The sequence below is a fragment of the Hemiscyllium ocellatum genome, chromosome 19, assembly GCF_020745735.1.
Source record: "Hemiscyllium ocellatum isolate sHemOce1 chromosome 19, sHemOce1.pat.X.cur, whole genome shotgun sequence".
Classification (NCBI taxonomy): Eukaryota; Metazoa; Chordata; class Chondrichthyes; order Orectolobiformes; family Hemiscylliidae; genus Hemiscyllium; species Hemiscyllium ocellatum.
In genome coordinates this window covers 31,261,421-31,285,038 of record NC_083419.1, presented here as the reverse complement: position 1 = coordinate 31,285,038, position 23,618 = coordinate 31,261,421, and the positions used below count along the sequence as shown (strand labels likewise).

Genomic DNA, 23,618 nt, shown 5'->3' with positions numbered 1-23,618 from the left:
ACTATAGCTCATTTTGTATTGAGGTAAAATAGAAAGATTAATTTTTCTAAACTTTGCAGAGAGCTCTTTAAAGAAATACTTTCCCCCTTTGTATTAAAAGGTGTGTTTACATAAATTAGTATCCATTTTAGAATTGGGATTTCATATTACTGGATTTTAAAATTAGCCATATGAGTGTTGCTTACTTTTGAGAAGTTTGTTTTTTTCAAAAAGTGACTTAATTCCTTATGCATCAATGTTTAGATAACTCCCTGAAGTTGTTTGTCCCAAGGTGATTTTCAATAGGTAGAGTAAACATTGAAGACCATTAACTTGTTTTTGTTTGATGGATAATCAAGGAGACATTTTAAACTTAGGAAACTCAGATTTTAGGTTTTTAGACAACTTGGAGATATAATAGCAGTCAGAACTTGCCTTATTCCGTTATTAAGTAGAAAAGTTTATGCTGTGGAATCTCCATGCAAGGAACTGTTCAGTTAGAAATCTGCAGGCTATTATAAACTGAGGAAAAAAGTGAATTCATGTAACACTGCACTGTTCACAGGGCAGAAACTGGAAAGAATCAGTCAGTCAAGTCAAACTTACTGTTTTATTTATAGCTATAATTCCTCCGCAATTGAATCACTAAAGTGATGGCGTTAGAAAATCGGTCAAAATTTTGTCTTATTGTATTTTGAGATTTTCCTAACCATATTCTACATCTATATAGCCTGGCTTCTTGTATTATTGTCTTCTGTAAGTAAACAACATTTGAAAAATTCTGCAGCCTCATGTGACTTTGTTTCACTGAATGGCCACAAAGTTAAAACATTTTTAAAATACGAGTTTTCAAGCCATGTTTTGTTCTAATTAAGTCAAATCCAAGAACATCAGCTGGGTGGGGGTAACAACTTTGAATACTTATTACTTTTATTACGTTAAAACCAGGCATAATTAATGATACAAAGTAGGGAGCATGTTATGGAGGCTCTTTGGACATTGATCTCCTAAAGTTCAATTTGTATGGTAGAAGGGTTATAACTCAGAATGGAACCCACACAATGTTTGTTACAGTTGAGAATGTAAAATTCTAAGAGAAAATGCGATTAAAACAATATTGCAAAGGGTTACAACGATAACTGCAGGCTAGGACTACTGTCATACATTAGACCCAGAATACATTAAAGAGATAGGCATGATGTAAAGATGACAAGGATGGACAAAACAGAGGTGGCACAGTGGCTAGCACTGCTGCCTCACAGCACCAGGGCCCCAGGTTTGATTCTAGCCTTGGGCAACTGGCTGAGTGGAGTTTGCACATTGTCCCTGTGTCTGCGTGGGTTTCCACCGGGTGCTCCGGTTTCCTCCCACAGTCCCAAGATGTGCAGGTTAGGTGAATTGGCCAAGCTAAATTGCCCATAGTATTAGGTGCATTAGTCAGAGGGAGATGAGTCTGGATGGGTTACTCTTTGGAGGATTGATGTGGACTGGTTCGGCCAAAGGGCCTGTTTCCACACTATTGGAAATCTAATCTAATCTAATAGAAAACATTAAAATCTTGTTTCATTTTATCACTCAAATTTTGCAAGCAAATATTATTAAGGAAGAACAACTTGCAGTTATGAAGCAGCTTTAATGCAGTAAAACATTACAAGGTTTGTTAGAGGTTACACAACAAGTGTGCCAAATATTTAACACAATGGTTAAAACAGATGCATCAGCAGAAAATGACAAAAACCTTGGTAAATGAAGGATATGTTTAGGAATATTAAAGTTGAGACTCTGAAGGGAGATTACAGAGAGTTAGGTAGAAATTTAAAAAGGTGGTCCTCAAGGGTAGTAATATCTGGATTACTCCCGGTGCTACGAGCTAGGGAGGGCAGGAATAGGAGGATAGAGCAGACGAATGCATGGCTGAGGAGCTGGTGTATGGGAGAAGGATTCACATTTTTGGATCATTGGAATCTCTTTTGGGGTAGAAATGACGTGTACAAGAAGGACGGATTGCACCTAAATTGGAAGGGACTTATATACCGTCAGAGAAATTTGCTAGAACCACTTGGGAGGATTTAGACTATTAAGGTGGGGGGGGGGGGGGGGGGGACCAGAGAGATATGGAGGAAAGAGATCGATTTGAGACAGGTACGGCTGAGAACAGAAGTGAGTCAAACAGTCAGGGCAGGCAAGGACAAGGTAGGACTAATAAATTAAACTGCATTTATTTCAATGCAAGGGGCCTAACAGGGAAGGCAGATGAACTCAGGGCATGGTTAGGAACATGGGATTGGGATATCATAGCAAATATGGAAACATGGCTCAGGGATGGGCAGGACTGGCAGCTTAATGTTCCAGGATACAAATGCTACAGGAAAGATAGAAAGGGAGGGAAAAGAGAGGGCGAGTGGCTATTTTGATAAGGGATAGCATTACCACTGTGCTAAGGGAAGGTATTCCCAGAAATATTCAGGGAAGTTATTTGGGTGGAACTGAGAAATAAGAAAGGGATGATCAACTTATTGCGATTGTATTATAGACCCTCAAATAATCAGAGGGAAATTGAGAAACAAACTTGTAAGGAGATCTCAGCTATCTGTAAGAATAATAGGGTGGTTACGGTAGGGGATTTTAACTTCCCAAACATCGACTGTGACTGCCATAGTGTTAAAGGTTTAGATGGAGAGGAATTTCTTAAGTGTGAACAAGACAATTTTCTGATTCAGTATGTGGATGTACCTACCAGAGAAGGTGCAAAATACTCTTGGGAAATAAGGCAGGGCAGGTGACTGAGGTGTCAGTGGGGGAGCACTTTGGGGCCAGTGACCATAATTCTATTAGAGTTAAAATAGTGATGGAAAAGGATAGACCAGATCTAAAAGTTGAAGTTCTAAATTGGAGAAAGGCCAATTTTGACGGTATTAGGCAAGAACTTTCAAAAACTGATTGGGGGCAGACGTTCGCAGGTAAAGGGAGGGTTGGAAAATGGGAAGCCTTCAGAAATGAGATAACGAGAATCCAGAGAAAGTATATTCCTGTCAAGGTGAAAGGGAAGGCTGGTAGCTATAGGGAATGCTGGATGTCTAAAGAAATTGAGGGTTTGGTTAAGAAAAAGAAGGAAGCATATGTCAGGTACAGACAGGATAGATCGAGTGAATCCTTAGAAGAGTATAAAGAAAGTAGGAGTATACTTAAAGGGAAATCAGGAGGGCAAAACGGGGACATGAGATAGCTTTGGCACATAGCCCTTTGGATTCTCCTTAATTCTTTTACAAAAATATTAAGGACAAAAGGGTAACTAAGAAGAGGAAGGGCTCATGCCCAAAACGTCGATTCTCCTGCTCTTTAGATACTGCCTGACCTGCTGTGCTTTTCCAGCAACACATTTTCAGCTCTGATCTCCAGCATCTGCAGTCCTCACTTTCTCCCCTAACTAGGGAGAGAACAGGACCCCTCAAAGATCAGCAAAGCGGCCTTTGTGTGGAGACACTAAATGAATATTTTGTATCAGAATTTACTGTGGAAATGGATATGGAAGATATAGACTGTAGTGAAATAGATGGTGACATCTTGCAAAATGTCCAGATTACAGAGGAGGAAGTGCTGGATGTCTTGAAATGGTTAAAGGTGGATAAATCTCCAGGACCTATCAGGTATACCCGAGAATTCTGTGGGAAGCTAGAGAAGTGATTGCTGGGCCTCTTGCTGAGATATTTGTATCATCAATAGTCACAGGTGAGGTGCCGGAAGACTGGAGGTTGGCAAACGTGGTGCTACTGTTTAAGAAGGGTGGTAAGGACAAGCCAGGGAACTATAGACCAGTGAGCCTGACCTCGATGGTGGGCAAGTTGTTAGAGGGAATCTTGAGGGACAGGATGTACATGTATTTGGAAAGGTAAGGACTGATTAGGGATAGTCAACATGGCTTTGTGCGTGGGAAATCATGTCTCACAAACTTGACTGAGTTTTTTGAAGAAGTAACAAAGAAGATTGATGAGGGCAAAGCAGTAGATGTGACCTAAATGGACTTCAGTAAGGCATTCGACAAGGTTCCCCGTAGAAGACTGATTAACAAGGTTACATCTCATGGAATACAGGGAGAACTAACCATTTGGATACAGAACTGGCTCAAAGGTAGAAGACAGAGGGTGGTGGAAGAGGGTTGCTTTTCAGACTGGAGGCCTGTGACCAGTGGAGTGCCACAAGGATCGGTGCTGGGCCCTCTACTTTTTGTCATTTACATAAAAGATTTGGATGCGAGCATAAGAGGTACAGTTAGTAAGTTTGCAGATGACACCAAAATTGGAGGTGTAGTGGACAGCGAAGAGGGTTACCTCAGGTTACAATGGGATCTGGACCAGATGGGCCAATGGGCTGAGAAGTGGTCAATGGAGTTTAATTCGGATAAATGTGTTTTGGGAAAGCAAATCTTAGCAGGACTTATACACTTAATGGTAAGGTCCTAGGGAGTGTTGCTGAACAAAGAGACCTTGGAGTACGAGTTCAGAGCTCCTTGAAAGTGGAGTCACAGGTAGATAGGATAGTGAAGAAGGTGTTTGGTATGCTTTCCTTTATTGGTCAGAGTATTGAGTACGGAGTTGGGAGGTCATGTTGCGGCTGTACAAGACATTGGTTAGGCCACGGTTGGAATATTACATGCAATTCTGGTCTCCTTCCTATCGGAAAGACGTTGTGAAATCTGAAAGGGTTCAGAAAAGATTTACAAGGATGTTACCAGGGTTGGAGGATCTGAGCTACAGTGGGAGGCTGAACAGGCTGGGGCTATTTTCCCTGGAGCGTCGGAGGCTGAGGGGTGACCTTATAGAGGTTTACAAAATTATGAGGGGCACGTATAGGATAAATAGACAGAGTCTTTTCCCTGGGGTCGGGGAGTCCAGAACTAGACGGCATAGGTTTAGGGTGAGAGGGGAAAGATATAAAAGAGACCTAAGGGGCAACTTTTTCACGCAGAGCGTGGTAAGTGTGTAGAATGAGCTGCCAGAGGATGTGGTGGAGGCTGGTACAATTGCAACATTTAAGAGGCATTTGGATGGGTATATGAATAGGAAGGGTTTGGAGGGATATGGGCCGGGTGCTGGCAGGTGGGACTAGATTGGGTTGGGATATCTGGTTGGCATGAACAGGTTGGACCGAAGGCTCTGTTTCCATGCTGTACATCTCTATGACTCTAAGGAGGAAAGAAAGACAGAGACGTGGAGATGTTCATGAATATAATTAAACAAGTTAGAGTTGAGGAAGCAGAAGACATGGCCACATTTCTGGAGTGATGAAAGCTAACGGGAGCAAAAGGCCAGAATGGAGGAGTGCTGGGCTGCTCTGTCCAAATTTACATAGTTCATAGCTTTATATCTGTTTGCTTTGTGAAACAGGAGATATTTTAACAGCAATAATCTTTCAGCTATTCTAAGTTAATATATACCTATTTGAACAGCAGATATGCTACTTGACGTAAAGCTGTATTCAGTATTATGCAGAAATGCTGACGCCTCTGATGATTCCCATCCATCCATGACAGTTTTGAAGTGGTTCCTAAGTGTTACTGTCACAGCTTTGGATAAATCATCCCAAGTAGTCAGCTTGCGTATGGTCAGGCTGCCAATTGTAATATTATTTTCAATATGTTCTGTCCTGTTATACACATTTTCACTATGTTTCAAAGAAATCTGCAGCAGCACCTTGTGAGCATCTGTTGGATAAAAAGCAAACAAACTGGATTTGTACATTCACAAGCAAAAAGAGAAGTCACCATCTTTGTCACAAACACTTGAAAATCGAATCTTTGAATTAAAAGTGAAATCTTCTGCTAAGAAATTTTAAAAAGCCACAAATACACTCCATCAAATCTTTGGAATCAAATAAGCTTCTCTAATTAATTTAAAAAAAACAGGTTGTGGCTCCTTTCCTTTGATGCTGTGGTATATAGCATATCAATATTAAGTTCTTATTAAAAAGGTCCAGGGAATTCAATGCTACCCTACGGCAGGACACAGCAGAGATTCTTCCTCAGCTGAACAGAATGTTTTCCATTTAGTGGTTTGACAGCATAGAACTAGACATATGCTGAAAAAAACATTTTGTCTTGCACTCATCAGGGCACTTCTCAAGAATACCCCTGTCAAGGGAACAATGAGAAGAGGGTGCTCATTAATTGGCAAGTGGATTCCAATGAGTCTAGGCATTGCCATAGAGAATACATCAGTTAGATGATGACCAACAGTTAATTGCTAAGTTCTGTTTAAATGTAAACCTGAATGAGAGAAAAAGATACATATGCATACATTGCACTTGTTTCAAGTTAACAATTTAGATGACAACCATTCTCTAGTTCATTCCCCAGGGCAATAACTTGATGAATCAGAATCAATCTGCCTTGCTCAAAATTTAAGCAAAGATTGGCAATTAACAGTCAGAATTTTAATAGATGCATTCTCCATGACAAGACCTCTATCATCAAAGGTTACCTACCAACTTCAGCACTCTTCTCAAAAAGATGAATAAGTTTTCCCACTTACACTGAAATTCTTGCAAATGTCTTTGTGTTCAAGACCAAAAGCTGTGACCAAATGCTTTTTCAGTAAAACTGATGTTTCCCATTGTTAACATTAATACCATGCTAAAGAAATGTAAATGAGTTTCCCAGTGGATGACTAATATAATACCTCAGTGCTATTTTGCCTTCCTAATAATCTGGTATGCACTTACTAAGGAACGTAAACCCTTTAGTTGGTGTTAGAATTAAGCATCCCCAAGATCAAAAATAATGAAAAGTGATTAAGTTCTCTGTTCATATGCATAACAACATCTAATGTCTCAAATTGCAAAATGGTCGTGATTCCACATGACTGTGGTACTTTCATAACCCAGATATAGTTTTTATTGCTTTTCTGAGTGAGCTGTATCACTTCACCACCAGATTATGCTGTAGGCAAATTGAAGAAAAAGCATAGTAGGAATGTACAACTCATTTCACTCAGAAATTCAAGAATATAGAGTAGGCAAATAAGACAGGAGGAGGGAGATGGGTTCCTTCCTGTATTTGCAAGTAAATAAAGCAACAATTAATTCAAACACTGACTAGCATGTACTGATTTCTGGGATGCCAGCACATCTCTATATTACTGCCAAACATTAGTAGTAGTTACTGTCAGACTGCCCACTATGGAGGTCTGTGGGCACATCAATTGAATGGAGTATTATAGCAGCAAGTATACAGGACAAAATCCTGACATATATTTATTCCCAGTTAAACTGTCTGGTCCATGGCTACTTACATGAAAGGAAAATTGCTAAGAAACTGACATGAGAAATAGCCACTTGATTTAGAAATACTCATCACTTTTCTTCCATTAACATTTAAGCAACATTGGTTTTCATTTGGAACAGAGTGGAAACAAGGATAAATGACAGTACAACAACGTTTTCATTTCATGTGAAATGAATGAGCACATAAGTCCCAAACATCAAGAAATAACATAAATCACTAACACAGGTTAAGTTCCAATAAGTCCTAAAACTGGACATGTCAATGTTATTTTAGAAACTAAAGAAATTGTATCTACCACAAAACATGCAGATTTTAGCACAGACTGAAAAACAGAGTTTCCCAGAGAAAAGAACTTGCAGTGTGGCAATATTCTGCACAACTGCTTGTGTACAACTATAAATAAAACAACTAGACTTTCTTTTAAAAAATTTGGATGAATTGAGATGTAATTTGACACAGTATACATTTTTCTTATATATTTGCCCTCCTCCAGGAAACACTGTACATTGCATCACATGTTAAAACAGAACAAAGCACATCACAATTACTACAGTTAAAAAAAAATCCACAATTCTAAATAGCATGCATCAGATGCTTTATTACCAAAGTACGTTGAACTCATTGTTTGCGTGGATCATCCTTTTCAAAATAATAGAAATTGCATCAATATGTTTGTATACAAAGCATGTAACAGCAATATATTAGTGCATGGATGTTAGCTAAAAGCCTCTTTCAGAGAGTGTCAAAATTAATCATTTGAGGACTGCAGTACCATTCTGCACATATACTCAAAGTTTCAAATAGGTGGATTAGGACCACTTCCAAGTTTGGATTCTGTCATTTCCACTCACCCCCACCCGTTTTTAATACATAAAGACCACTTTATGTGAAAATGCATTACTTAGATAATAAGCTGGTCCATGAAGGACCATTGGTCTCTGATAAGAGAGACACAAGCAATTTCATATCTTGAGGGGCAGCACTCCACATAAAGTGAGAGAGAACAGTAAAGGTGGCAGGCCTCCATGTACAGAACAGTTGATACAGGCATAAAACTTGCATCAACTGATCTCATTCTGCACTATACTCTAGCCATCGATCAAACTGAGTTAACAAATGCCGACACAGCAATATACAATGATACAAAATCTGACTTTAGAAACAAAATGAAATCAAGTTCATGAGTGAACTGTGTTATAAATGTCTTCTCTACAAAACAAAGTATGGATGCTTTTTTTTAAAATGTTGCCGCCGTCCCACAAAAGTACTGATTGAACTTAAAGGAAAATGAATTCCAAGTCGATTTCCTTTGTCATGTTATTTCAGCTATACCGGGATATGTATATTCTCCCAAACAATTTTACTCACTCCAATTCTCCAGCAGATGCTTGCAGTCATCTGTAGCCACATCAAGCACAGTTCGTTGACAATTATCTTTTTTATGTGGATCCAAGCCTTTATGACAGCAGAGCACTTCTAGGCAATTCTGAAGTACAGCAACAGAAACAATTTGTAGTGAAGCAGCTCCATTTGAGGTGAGACACAACCACTCTTCAATTTCAGAATGAGAAAAATTAGAAGACTGATGAAAGAAGATACTTTTCCCTTTCTACATCAATCATTATGCAAATATAATCAAACATGATCAGAATCTCCCTCTATGATCAGCTTCATGGTAAATCTGCAACGATGGAAGAGATTAAAAAGGTTATTCATTTTCAGTTATATTTCAGCATAACATTCCAGCCCCAACTGTGTATGACTTGTTGAACAGCAAAATATAACTAAACCTGAAAGATCTTCCAATACAAGTTGGATGAAATGTCCAGTTAACTTCTTAATCCAACAAAAGTGCATTTCAGCAGCTTAGTTATCCTGTCTTGCCAGGCACCCTTTCATGAGTGATTGACTTTAGCAACATATCATACTCTAATTCAGCTTCAGTTTTTTTGTTTGTTTGTTTCCCTCCACTAAGCAGGTACCTTACAAGGTTTCTAACTAATAGTACTTGTGAACATGTTATGTGCAACTTTGACAAATGCATTTCAGCAGTTTATACTGCAAGAATATATAGCCATTTAGTCCCTCAAGGCTGTTCCACCATTCAAATGGAACAGGCCTAATTAGTGTCTTAATTCCATCTGCCAACCTTTATTCTGTAACTCCTATTGTCCTTACTAACCAAAAACAAACCTACCAGTCTAAGCTTGGACATTTTCAATTGATCCAGCCTTTCTTTGGAGAAAGCATCAAATTGCTACTACTTTGCATAAAGTGAAACACCCAAACAACTTAGACATAAATTCAAGCTTACATTCCTTGGTTCTCAACTTTCTAATCATATAAATAATTACTCTACATTGACCCTGTCATTTTAAACACTTTAGTGGATTATCTGTCAAACATCTATGTAGGCTATGCAACTGTTCTCATAACTTAACCCTTTTAATGAAGTATCCCCATCCTCATGAATCTATGCTGCATCCTTCCAAGTCAATCTACTGTTTACAATATGTTGCCTAAAACCGAAAGCAGTATTTCAGATGGCGTCTAACCAATATTCTCTATAACTCTCACACATCTTCCACTCCATTTTATTCCAGCCCTCTTTGGACAAAGGCCAATACTCCATTAGCCTTTTCATTTTTTTTAAAGCTTATCCATTAACGCATAATGATTTCAAAACTTGGGACACCTAAATCTGTCTGCTTATCCTCAGTTCCCAGCACCTCATCATTTAGAAAACACACTGATTGATCTGACTTAGGTCTAAATTGGATGAACTCATACATTCCCACACTGAACTCTGTCACATTTAACCTCCCACTTTGTGAGCAAATATTTGTCATTCATTAGATTACTTACAGTGTGGAAACAGGCCCTTCGGCCCAACAAGTCCACACCGACCCGCCGAAGCGCAACCCACCCATACCCCTACATTTACCCCTTGCCTAACACTAAGGGCAATTTAGCATGGCCAATTCACCTGACCTGAACATCTTTGGACTGTGGGAGGAAACCAGAGCACCCGGAGGAAACCCACGCAGACACGGGGAGAACGTGCAAACTCCACACAGTCGCCTGAGGCGGGAATTGAACCCGGGTCTCTGGCGCTGTGAGGCAGCAGTGCTAACCACTGTGCTGCCCACAAAGGCATATAACGCTCGTCTATTAACAAGAAAAAGGATGAATGTGAATGTCATAATTCATAAGTTTTTCAAATTCTCCAAGAAAACAACAGTCAAATAGAAGAAAAGTCAACACAATGTTTTCCATTTTCCGAGAGAAATAGCTAGTACGCGAATAACATAACACTCACTTATTCCTCAGATAATGAATCATTTCTTGCAGGAGAACATACATGTTGAATTCACTGGAATGGTGAATTTCAAACTTTTGGTTGAACTTTAATGGGACAGGACCTCTATTTTGTAAACAGATACGTGCATGCTCAGATAATCTATCTATTACAGCTTTCAAGTATTTGAACAGGTACATATTTTCTCGTGAAACATGCACTTTGTTAGGGGATTTACAATGATTTAAAAAAGACTTGGTAAAAGGCGATGCAGTGATGCTGATAATTAAATCAGGATGGCAAGGTGATAAAATGGTCAGAAGCATAACAGATAGAGCAGAAAATTGCAAAAGTGATGCACTTTGAGAGGGGACTAACATGGCAAGTTCCCTAACAATAAATGGAATAATTCTGAAATGTGTGGCTAAGATAGATAGATCTTGGTGCCATATACAAAATACTTGAAAGCTGATGCAGCATCTGGTTACAGTGGTTAAAAATACTCACATGGGTTTGCTGAGTTTATAAATAGAGTAATGGCATAAAAAAAGGCAAAAAGATCACGCAAGAACTGTTTAACGCTGGTTAGCCCTTAGATGGAGTATTGTGGCAATTATGGGCATCACACTTCAAGAAAGATGTAAAGGTCTTAGAATGGGAACAGGGGTGCTTTAACAGGCTATTACCAGGGTTGAGGGAGTGAAGAGGCTGGAAATAGTAAGACTGGTCTCTAAAGAATAAGAAGAGGTTTAAGAAGTGCACGGAGGAGTTAGACTTTAGATTAGCGTCCGAGTTGGATAACTCTATGACTCTAAGTGGCTTAACAGAGGTTTACAAGATTTTTGAAAGGTTAAAAAAGAAAACAAATTCCCTCTGGTAAATGGATCCATTACAAGGAGTCATAGATTCAAGTAACTGGCAGAAGGACTGGGCATTGTTGTCTTCAATTAGAATTGTCAGGATTTGAAATGCTGTATCCTGACTCCATAAAGATTTTCAAAAGACACAGCTACTTGAGATGAGAAAAAGAGTGTTATGTACAAAATAGTAGTGATAAGATTCAATGCATGATAGCTCTAAAGATCCAGTATGGTAGCTAAATGATACGCCTCTGTGTTGTAAATTTCTAGAATTGCACAGTTTGAAATATAACAAAAATGGGATTTAAGGATACAGATAACAGTCTGCAACAGTTAATAAACTTTTTTTCTAAACTGCTAATTCTAGGACTAGGTTAACTAACTTGTAGCTGGAAGCAAGCGTGTAGTCAGCCACATGACAGGAGACATTAATTACTTTCTTGGAACATGCCACAAACTGAATTACATTGAATTCCATTTTGTGGCTCACTGCATTGGGAGCACCAGATGATACCCATCCCTCATAATCACTTAATTCAAGTGAGCAAAATTGTAGCTCTTGGCATTGCTGATGCTTACTGGAATCTGTGATTTTAGAGAATGAGACACAGAACTTGACAATGAATCATCCTTTTGTGGATGAAATCATTATCGCCTGTATATCTAAATATTTTACATTTTTAAAATTACAATACATGAAATAGAAACAGATCGGGAATATTAAATTTAAAATAGACCTTGAACTTGTGAGGCAAACCACAGTAATATTACATTACAAAACAGACCTTAAAACCTTTGGATGCTGCAATATGGGCAGCTGTCCAACCGTCTTTGTCAGCATGGTTGATTAGGTCAGCTGAAATCTTAGGTTCCACTGTGAATTTATCACTCCCTTCGGCACATTCAGGGTCTACAGAGCTCAATTTGTGTTCTGAATCATCAGCAAACCTTCTGTCCCCAGATACTTTGTGATGCATGAGAAGCTTCAGGCAATCCACATGACCAGTGCTCACAGCTGCGTGAAAGGGTGCCCAACCATCCTAAGAATTAAAGCAAAAGAAAAGTTTCCTCCTCAATTTCTACTTCCGGAAGGTCATCTTAATTAGCCAACTAGGAAACTGACAAGACTCAAATTGAAAATTAAAATTGGTTCTGCCAAGTTTAAAATTAACATGTTAACTTCATTAATATTTAAATGAAAACCATTAAATAATTTATGTATATAGTTACACAAAATAACTTGCACTACAAAGCTAAAGAATAACATTGCTCAAGCAATGATCATGAAAGAAAAGCTAAGAGTGGGTGAAAAGCAGGTACTGCAAAATTCTGTTACTTGTTCAGGAGATTTCTAAATAAAGGCACGTTTGGAAATATGTAATCCTGGAATAACTATTTCTATCACATGTTCTGGCTAAATTTGTATTTTTCTAATGATTGTAATAACTATGAATTTGATCATTTCACCATTCATGTAACTACAACGTTATCTTATAAATAAACAAATCTTTGTTGGTCTAGCCATTTCAGACAAACTCATCAAGAGAAACAAAATTGGTCCCATAAGTGAGGTGAAGTGCTTCATCTTTCTAGGCTGATGTTATTCTATTATAGTTGCATGGTATTTTACATAATCTTGCTAACATATGACTAGTGACCCCCATAAGACAGTACTAATGCTGTACAGAAAATGTACAGGGAGAAGCAGACAAAATATTCCATGTAATAATATCCTGATGATAACTTGAAATATGAAGTCACTGATTAAACCCTAGAAGTGCTAAAACCGATTGTTGTCATTGAGCCTAACAGACAAGATTATCGATACTTAACCCATCACCTTTTCAAAATCTTTCAAATAAAAGGCTGTACGGCGATCAGCCAAGTGACAACATATAAAATCTTTGAATTGTTCAAACTATAGAACTACAGCCCAATGATACATGTATTTTCCTGTTTGTTATTTCTTTTAAGGGTAAAGTAATGAAAAACATTGGGATTTATTCTCCTTTGAATACTAAATAGATCATCCAATTATAACTCTGATATCCATGCAAACAAAGTAAATGATCTAAATGAATACCAGTTCTTCAAATTGTAGCACATGACTATATGGGAGCAATGCTTAAGAAATTACTTTTTTGACTGAGTTAGATTTTTAAACAGAAGTATTTCATTTGAACTTAAAAGTATCAACGTCTCAACATGTTGCCAAATGTTATACCTATTAATGCATACCTTTTGCAAAATGAAATACCACAAATTTATTTATTTAAACGCGGGCTCCGAGTTTTAGGCCTCAGTCTCTCGGAAGACTTCGCAACGGCTGGTGGGTAAGTTTGGTCGTTTATTTAATAGTTAAAAGTTTAAAGTTTTCCTTTAAAAAAGCAGTAGCAGAGCCGGAAGGCGCGCTAGGTTACCTGGGTAAGGTTTTTTTCTCTCTCCCCTTATTTAAACGCGCAGGCGAGTCACCCGAGGCACTACACGAGTAGTGCCTCCCACCCTTCCACCTCCTCTAACCTAATAATAAGACCAATTGTGACTAGCGGGTAAGTGCTGCATTTTCCTTGTTTGTTTCTTTAGATTTAGTTGGTTTTTGTTGTTTTTTTTAAGGAAAGCTTACTTTTAGAGGGATGGCAGTGCAGAGAGGGCAATGTTCCTCTTGCAACATGTATGAGGTGAGGGAAGCCATTAGCGTCCCTGCTGAGTACACTTGCAAGAAGTGCACCCATCTCCAGCTCCTCCAAACCCGTGTTAGGGAACTGGAGCTGGAGTTGGATGAACTGCGGATCATTCGGGAGGCAGAGGAGGTCATAGATTGGAGCTTTAGGCAAGTAGTTACTCCGAAAGTTCAAGATAGATGGGTGACAGTGAGGGGGAGTGGGAGGGGGAAGCCAGTGCAGGGACCCCCTGCGGTCATTCCCCTCAAGAACAAGTATACCGTTTTGGATACTTGTGGGGGGGATGACTTACCAGGGGCAAGCAACGAGGTTCAGGCCTCTGGCACGGAGCCTGGCCCCGTTGCTCAGAAGGGTAGGGTGGAGAAAGGTAGAGCAATTGTTCTTGGGGACTCGATAGTGAGGGGTACAGACAGACGGTTTTGTGGGGGCGACAGGGACTCACATTTGGTATGTTGCCTCCCAGGTGCAAGGGTACGTGATGTCGCTGATCGTGTTTTCCGGGTCCTTAAGGGGGAGGGGGAGCAGCCCCAGATCGTGGTCCACGTTGGCACCAACGATATAGGTAGGAAGAAGGGTGAGGATGTCAGACAGGCTTTCAGGGAGCTAGGTTGGAAGCTCCGAGTTAGAACAAACAGAGTTGTTGTCTCTGGTTTGTTACCCGTGCCACGTGATAGAGAGTCGAGGAATAGGGAGAGAGAGCAGTTAAATGCGTGGCTACAGGGATGGTGCAGGAGGGAGGGATTCCGGTTTCTGGACAACTGGGGTCCTTTCTGGGGAAGGTGGGACCTCTATAAAAAGGATGGGCTACACCTGAACCTGAGGGGCACCAGTATCCTTGGGGGGAGGTTTGCTAGTGCTCTTTGGGAGGGTTTAAACTAACTCCGCGGGGGCATGGGAACCAGGACTGTAGCTTTAGGGTACAGGACCTTGAGTGTAGGCAGGTTAGGAATAATGCAACGATCTCTAAGGAGGGTGCCTGTAACCAGAAAGGTGGATTGAAGTGTGTATACTTCAATGCCAGAAGTATAAGGAATAAGGTAGGTGAACTTGCAGCGTGGGTTGGTACCTGGGACTTCGATGTTGTGGCCATTACAGAGACGTGGGTAGAACAGGGACAAGAATGGCTGTTGCACGTTCCAGGGTTCAAATGTTTTAGTAGGATCAGACATGGGGGTAAAAAAGGGGGAGGCGTGGCATTACTTGTCAAAGACAGTATCACAGCAGTGGAATGGACGATGGAAGAGGACTTGCCATCTGAGGTAGTTTGGGCTGAGGTTAGAAATAGGAAAGGTGAGGTCACCCTGTTAGGTGTTTTCTACAGGCCTCCTAATAGTCCTAGAGAAGTAGAGGATAATATTGCGAGGATGATTCAGGAAAAGAGTGAAGGTAGCAGGGTGGTTGTTATGGGGGACTTTAACTTCCCAGATATTGACTGGGAGAGCTATAGCTCGAGTTCATTAGATGGGTCGGTGTTTGTACAATGTGTGCAGGAGGGTTTCCTGACACAATATGTCGACAGGCCAACAAGAGGGGAGGCTATATTGGATTTGGTTCTAGGTAATGAACCAGGCCAGGTGTTAGACTTGGAGGTAGGTGAGCACTTCGGGGACAGTGACCACAACTCGGTGACTTTTACTTTAGTGATGGAGAGGGATAATCGTGCGCCGCAGGGCAAGAGCTATAGCTGGGGGCAGGGAAATTATGATGCAGTGAGGCATGACTTAGGATGTGTGGATTGGAAAAACAGGCTTCAAGACAAGAACACTAATGAGATGTGGGGATTGTTCAAGGAGCAGCTACTGCATGTCCTCGATAGGTATGTACCAGTCAGGCATGGTGTAAAGGGCCTTGTGAGGCAGCCGTGGTTTAGTAAGGAATTGGAGTCCCTTGTGAAAGGGAAGAAGGCGGCATATGTAAAGATGAGGCGTGAAAGTTCAGTTGGGGCGATTGAGAGTTATAAGGTAGCCAGGAAGGAGCTAAAGAGGGAGCTAAGAGAAGCGAGAAGGGGACATGAAAAGTCTTTAGCTGGTAGGATTAGGGAAAACCCAAAGGCTTTCTATAGGTATGTCAAGAATAAAAGGATGACTAGGGTAGGTATCGGTCCAGTCAAGGATAATAGTGGGAAGTTGTGTGTGGAGGCGGAGGAGATTGGAGAGACATTAAATCAGTACTTTTCATCAGTATTCACACAGGAACAGGACACTGTTGCTGATGTGAATATGGAATCACAAATAATTAGAATGGATGCCCTGGAAATATGCAGGGAGGAGGTTTTGGGAATATTGGAAAGGATGAATATAGATAAGTCTCCTGGGCCTGATGGCATTTACCCCAGGATCCTATGGGAAGCTAGGGAGGAGATAGCAGAGCCATTGGCCTGGATTTTTATGTCGTCATTGTCTACGGGAATAGTACCAGAGGACTGGAGGATAGCGAATGTGGTCCCATTGTTCAAGAAAGGGAGTAGGGATAGCCCTAGTAACTATAGGCCAGTGAGTCTGACTTCAGTGGTGGGCAAAGTCTTAGAGAGAATGGTAAGGGATAAGATTTATGAACATCTGGGTAGGAATAACGTGATCAGGGATAGCCAGCATGGTTTTGTGAAGGGCAGGTCGTGCCTCACAAACCTTATTGAGTTCTTTGAGAAGGTGACTAAGGAAGTGGATGAGGGTAAAGCAGTAGATGTTGTGTATATGGATTTTAGTAAGGCGTTCGATAAGGTTCCCCATGGTAGGCTAATGCTAAAACTTCGGAGGTATGGCATTGAGGATACATTAGAGGTTTGGATTAGGAATTGGTTGGCTGGAAGGAGACAGAGGGTAGTAGTTGATGGATTATGTTCATCTTGGAGCGCAGTTACTAGCGGTGTACCACAAGGATCTGTTTTGGGACCATTGCTTTTTGTTATCTTTATAAATGATCTAGAGGAAGGACTTGAAAGCTGGGTAAGCAAGTTTGCGGATGACACAAAAGTCGGTGGAGTTGTGGATAGTGAGGAAGGAAGTGGTAGGTTACAGCGGGATATAGATAAGTTGCAGAGCTGGGCGGAAATGTGGCAAATGGAATTCAATGTAGCTAAGTGCGAAGTCGTTCACTTTGGTAGGAATAACAAGATGATGGATTACTGGGCTAATGGTAGGCTACTTGGTAGTGTGGATGAGCAGAGGGATCTTGGTGTCTATGTACACAGATCTCTGAAAGTTGCCACCCAGGTAAATAGTGCTGTGAGGAAGGCATATGGTGTACTGGGCTTTATTGGCAGAGGAATTGAGTTCCGGAGTCCTGAGGTCATGTTGCAGTTGTATAAGACTCTGGTGAGGCCTCATCTGGAGTATTGTGTGCAGTTTTGGTCGCCATACTATAGGAAGGATGTGGAAGCTTTAGAACGAGTGCAGAGGAGGTTTACCAGGATGTTGCCTGGAATGGTAGGAAAATCTTATGACGAAAGGCTGAGGCACTTGGGGCTGTTCTCATTGGAGAAGAGAAGGTTTAGGGGAGATCTGATAGAAGTATATAAGATGATTAGGGGTTTAGATAGGGTAGATACTAAGAACCTTTTACCGCTAATGGAGTCAGGTGTTACTAGGGGACATAGCTTTAAATTAAGGGGTGGTAGGTATAGGACAGATGTTAGGGGTAGATTCTTCACACAGCGGGTTGTGAGTTCGTGGAATGCCCTGCCCGTATCAGTGGTGAACTCTCCTTCTTTATGGTCATTTAAGCGGGCATTGGATAGGCATTTGGAAGTTATTGGGCTAGTATAGGTTAGGTAGGATTCGGTTGGCGCAACATCGAGGGCCGAAGGGCCTGTACTGCGCTGTATCCTTCTATGTTCTATGTTCTAAATGCTGGACATCTAAAAGAAAATTCTGGAAATTGTCAATAGGTCTGACAGCATCTCTGGTGGGATAATAGAGTTAATGTTTCAGGTTGTGACTTTTCATCAGATGTTTCTCGCTCCACAGATAATGTCAGACTTGCTAAGTATTTCCAGCATTTTCTGCTCCAATTTTACATAATTGTTTCTTAACCAAACAGGAAGCCATCATTATTCTACAGGAACTTTATTGCTATGAGGAACTGACTGATGGTTTAGCTTGAACAATGAGAAACGAATAGTTAAGAATGTAAATTTCAAGTAATCCTCCCCATTGTCAGACTTGAATGAATGAGTTGCATGTGCTCAGAAAGCAAAAATAACTGGATAAAATTGTAGTTTTTTAAAAAAAAACGATCACCTTTGTCAAATGAAATACTGATGGGCTCCATAGAGAAATATTAATGGATAGAAAGAGGATATAAGTGACTACTGCAAACTTTATGTACCAAACAATGCAGATTGGTAATACAAAACTTAAGCATAGCTAAAAAAGACTGGAGTTGAAGCTTGTCATCTTGTACCAATAGAACTAGAATACAAGAGACAGACTCAAACCTCAGGAATGTACATCCACACTATTAGGTGAGATTCTGATATTGGAAACCATTTATTAAATAATCCAGACTGTGCCATGGGTTTTAAGATCATATGTGGAATCTGCAGTGTGATGCATTTGCCGATGCTAGAAGTTACATACAGACTGAGGATCCTGTTTTATACAGGCAAAATTAATTTTGGCCTTTGGCCGAACAAGTCCACACCAACCCTCCGGACAGTAACTCACCCAGACCCACTCACTACTCTCTACTAATGCACCTAACACTATAGGCAATTTAGCATGGCCAATTCACCTGACCAGCACATCTTTGGGTTGTGGGAGGAAACTGGAGCACCTGGAGGAAATCCACGCAAACACAGGGAGAATGTCGGCATGGAGTTTGCACAGTCACCAGAGTCTGGAATCAAACCCGGGTCCCTGGCGCTGCGAGGCAGCAGCGCTAGCCACTGAGCCACCGTGCCTACTTTAAAAAAGGGGGTCATATTGCCAATCATAATCTGCTGCATCCACACGATAACACCCAGACCAATCAGAATCTACTTGCCTGGTTTATGAATTAAGATTGATGGTTAACAAAATGTTGCTACCTCTCCATGCTCCTGACCCATCAGCACCCTCTTCTTATTCTTTATAAAATGGCATCGCTTTTTCGAGTTTATTTTTTGGGTCCTAGTTCTGATGAGCGTAAGATGTAAAATTTCAGTATCAACCTCCTTTTAACTTTAAAAAAACTAAATGGCAAAAAAGACCGAAAAATTAAAAACAAAGTCAAGTTTATCCATGTCTTGTAATGAACATAAATAATAAATTAAAGGACAGGGGTGTTCATTTGTTGATCATCCTAGAATCAATTTGGAGTGTACTGCCAACTTTTAATATTTCAAATATTCATTACAAGAAATGGCACAGAGTTTCTAATTTCCAACACTTACAACAGTCCTTATACCACAATCCGCTCCAGCTTCCAATAAGCTAAGTGTACATTCAGTGTGTCCATTCAGACAAGATAGATACAGAGGAGTTTGACCTCCTTCAGCAGCATAATTTATATTTGCATCGTAAGTAATAAGCACTTCAGCACACCTGTAAGGCAATAAACAATGAAAATAAATAACATCTCCAAATTTGTTCAATAGATGGTTCACATTGAATGATTTGACACTAATGTCTTTCCAGATTAGAAGCAGTAGTCCTATCTGATAGTACAATACATTTATCCACACAGTATGGAGAGATTAAAAGACATCCCTACAGATGGCTAGTTAAGGATTTTCTTCCTGATTGCTCACAAAGGTTTGTTAGCATTCATAATGTGTAACTGTAGTGAAGCAACGTGCACTTCCACAGTGGTCAACCAGAGGGAGGGCAAAGAGAGGGAGAATCTAACTCCATGTAATTTCTAAATGCTCAGATCAAGTGCAACATTGCGCAATTTTGGTGGTCTCCGTTTTGACATTCTCCTATGGGAGAGATGTAATTCGCCAGAAAAGGGGAGAAAATGCACTGCTTAATTTGAAGTACTACAAAATAAAACCACCTAATCAAAAAGTGTGCACATTGGGAAAATTTGGCACTGGCTACAAAGGAAAATTGAAAGAATATAAAATCGGTATTTAAATAATAAATTTATGTTAATATGTTAAAGTCATTTCTTAAACTACAATAAAAAAAGTTTATACGTGGACTAGAAATTGGATCGGACCTGAATCAAGAGAAAATCTTGCTGCTATGCAGGCTGCTTATGAAGCTGGTGACAAAGTCACGACAAAGTGATCCATCAGCCTTATTTATCATTAGCAAACTGCAGGCAGCTCTCATTGCCCGAGATGCAGCTTGTCTGTCATAGAGGGGAGTGAAATTGGCCAGTTTGAATGTAGAGTCTGGAGGATGCATCACATAACGAGCTCCTGCTTCGTGTGGCAAAATGAGAAGTTAAAATTTAATTTGCAGGTGGTAAACTTGTGTGGGACTCCAAAGTGTCAGAAGAAACTTATCACAGTATGCATCAAGAACTCTGCAGTGTTTAGTAATTTTGCAATGGGAACTTGAAACAGATACTGGGACCATTATATATGAAAATTTGACTATTGGGACTAATAGGGTTAAAAGTGTTATTTTGAGTCTATATAAGCTTGCACTCATTTTGATTCTCTGAAATGTGGGCAGCAAAATCTAATTTTTGTGGTCGCAAAGTTAAATAACAGCTTACCCAACATGCCCCTCTGCAGCAGCTGCACACAATGGTGTGAATGAATTATTTCCAATGACATCAACCTGTGCTCCTGAATTCAGCAGCAATGTTACACAATCTACAAGAGAAACGGGTTTTAATATTGGTCAAGTACAAAAATTCCAAACTGCATCACACAACCATGGCTCAGACTTTGGTGATCAGTAGTAAGACAAAGCTGCTCAAGGCTGACCTTGAAGAAAGGTCTGACAACATTTACTGCAATCTCAACATCAGTTTGAATCTGGTGTCAAGTCAAGGTTATCTCCAGGCCCCCAGCAGGTAAGCAGTAAATCACAGGGAAACATTCTCAGAATGCAAACCAGGAAGTAAATGAATTACAGGGAGAGTGCGATAAATGTCTTAGGCAAACACAAGGCTGGAAGCTGAAATAATGAAAATACAAATTTTTCACATAATGGGGAGAAATTTGATAAATAATTACAAAATTAGTTTGTCAAGATCAGCAAAGTTGTTACATCATTATGAATGCAGTATGCTGATAAAAACAAACATACTTGCATCTCATTTAACAAAATACAATTTTGGGGTTTTTAACCACAAGACTAACAGTGTAATAAAGGAACTTCTGGTCAGTTCATTCTCATGCAATCATTCCTAACAGGCAACATCCCTAACACACTACATCACCATTCCTGGATGCATCCATCAGAGGTGGTGGTATACAGGAGGGACAGACTGCTTTGGGAATCTTAAATTTGACTCTGGATTCCATGAAATACCATGGCTTCAGGCCAAAAATGGGCATATGCTGATTACCACCTAACATCCACCCTTAAACATTGATAAATCACTAATCCTCCAAGTTGCAGGAGGCACAGAGTGATGAGGGCACAGAATGTACATATGGTGACGGACTTCAGCATTCATCATCAAAAACGGAATGATAGCACTGAAGGACACAGCTGCTCAAATGGGTCTGAAGCAGATAGTGAGGGACAACAATATTTCAATTTAGGTCTGACCAAATTGTATTTATGCGTCTAACTCACTTTTGCTTTTTTTTCCGCGATTACATTTTTTGACTGGAACGAACTTCAAGCCTCTGAATCAGATCAATATCATGAAAATGTTACAAAACTAACATAATTCTTATGTTTAAATTTATCCATGGTCTGAACCATCATTTCCTCGCTTCTGTATTTTAACCTCTGATTTGCATTGGATGGTAATCTGTGTATATGAAAGACTAAATCCTTTTGCTCTTCCACCAATCTTAATCCTATCTGAATCCCTAGTCCTATAAGGAGACAACAGCCAAGTGGTATTGTTGCTGGACTATTAATCCAGAAGCTCATCTAATGTTCTAGGGCCTCTGCTTTGAATCCCACCATGGAAGATGATATAATATGATTTCAATAAAAATATCTGGAATTATGAATTTACTGATGACCATGAAACCATTGTTGATTGTCAGAAAAACCCACTGGTTCACTGATGCCTTTCCGGGATGGCATTCTGCCGTCTGGTCTACAAGTGACTCTAGACCCACCGCAATGTGTTTGACTTTCAACCACCCTGTGAAATAGCAAGCCACTTACTTATAACAATCAATATGAAATCTCAACAAAGTAGTGAAACTGGATGGTCCACGTGGTGCTGACCAAGGCACTGGAAAAGACAATGGTTGAAACAGAACTGTGAACCATACGGAGATCTCCTCACCAACATGTGGTGGCTAGTGCCAAAATTAGAACAGCTGACTCTCAGACTAGTCAAGCGCCGGCACGACATCATCTGTAAGGAATTAATTCAATGAGTACAACTGTGTTCCAGGCATCATCATTACCATCCCTTGATATGTCCTATCCTACCAGCAGGACAGACCCGGCAGAGGTGGTGGCATAGTAGTGTACAAGTCAGCAGGGAGAGACCTGAGGAATCCTTCACATGGACTCCAGACCCCAGGAAGTCTAATGGCTTCAGATTAAACATGGGCAAAAAAAACCTCCTGCTGATGAATCAGTACACCATGTTGAACAAACTTAGAGGAAGCACTGAAGGTGACAAGGATTAAAAAACTATGCTGGGTGGGATATTTCAACGTCCATCACAAAAAGTGACTCAGTAGTAGCACTACTGAGTCAAGATTAAATTGGTGCTGGAAAAGCACAGCAGGTCAGGCAGCATCCAAAGGAGCAGGAAAATCTATGTTTCAGGCAAAAGCCAGCATGGCGGCTCAGTGGTTAGCACTGTGCCCTCACAGCGACAGGGACCTAGGTTCGATTCCCACCTCGGGCAACTGTCTGTGTGGAGGTTGCACATTCTCCCCATGTCTGCGTGGGTTTCCTCCAGGTGCTCCAGTTTCCTCCCACAGTCCAAAGATGTGCAGATTAGGTGAATTGGCTATACGAAATTGCCCATAGTGTTAGGTGGATTAGTCAAGGAAAAATGTAGGGGAATGGGTCTGGGTGGGTTGCTCTTCGGAGGGTCAGTGTGGACTTCTTGGGTCGAAGGGCGTGTTTCCACACTGTAGGGAATCTCCTGTTGTTATCAGGACATCAGTCATTCCTGCTCCTCGGATGCTGCCTGACCTGCTGTGCTTTTCCAGTATCACACTAATCTTGACTCTGATTTCCAGCATCTGCAGTCCTCACTTTTGCTTAGTAACACTACAGATCGGGCCCTAAAGAACATAGCTGCTAGACTGGCCCTATGGCAGGTGGTGAGGATGCCAGCAAGAGGGAAAACATACTTAACCTACTTCTTACCAAATGGAATGTATTGATAAGAGGGACTGGGCATCCATGAGGTTCTGTGGGTCACCAACAGTAGCAGAATCGTACTCCAATACAATCTGGCATATCCCCCACTCAACCTTTACCATCAAG

At 40.5% G+C, this 23,618-nt stretch overlaps 1 protein-coding gene across 2 annotated transcripts in view; it reads right to left on the bottom strand.

Moving 5' to 3' along the window:
• The window catches only part of cttnbp2 (cortactin binding protein 2), a 152,421-nt gene that overhangs the window by 40,053 nt on the left and 88,750 nt on the right, over positions 1-23,618 (bottom strand). For both annotated transcript variants that reach the window (XM_060839336.1, XM_060839337.1), the window contains 5 exons: positions 20,746-20,845; positions 19,469-19,619; positions 12,202-12,456; positions 8,627-8,744; positions 5,414-5,680 (listed from right to left, as the gene is read on the bottom strand). In XM_060839336.1, coding sequence (XP_060695319.1) covers positions 5,414-5,680; positions 8,627-8,744; positions 12,202-12,456; positions 19,469-19,619; positions 20,746-20,845 — 891 coding nt within the window. The remainder of the gene's footprint in view (positions 1-5,413; positions 5,681-8,626; positions 8,745-12,201; positions 12,457-19,468; positions 19,620-20,745; positions 20,846-23,618) is intronic.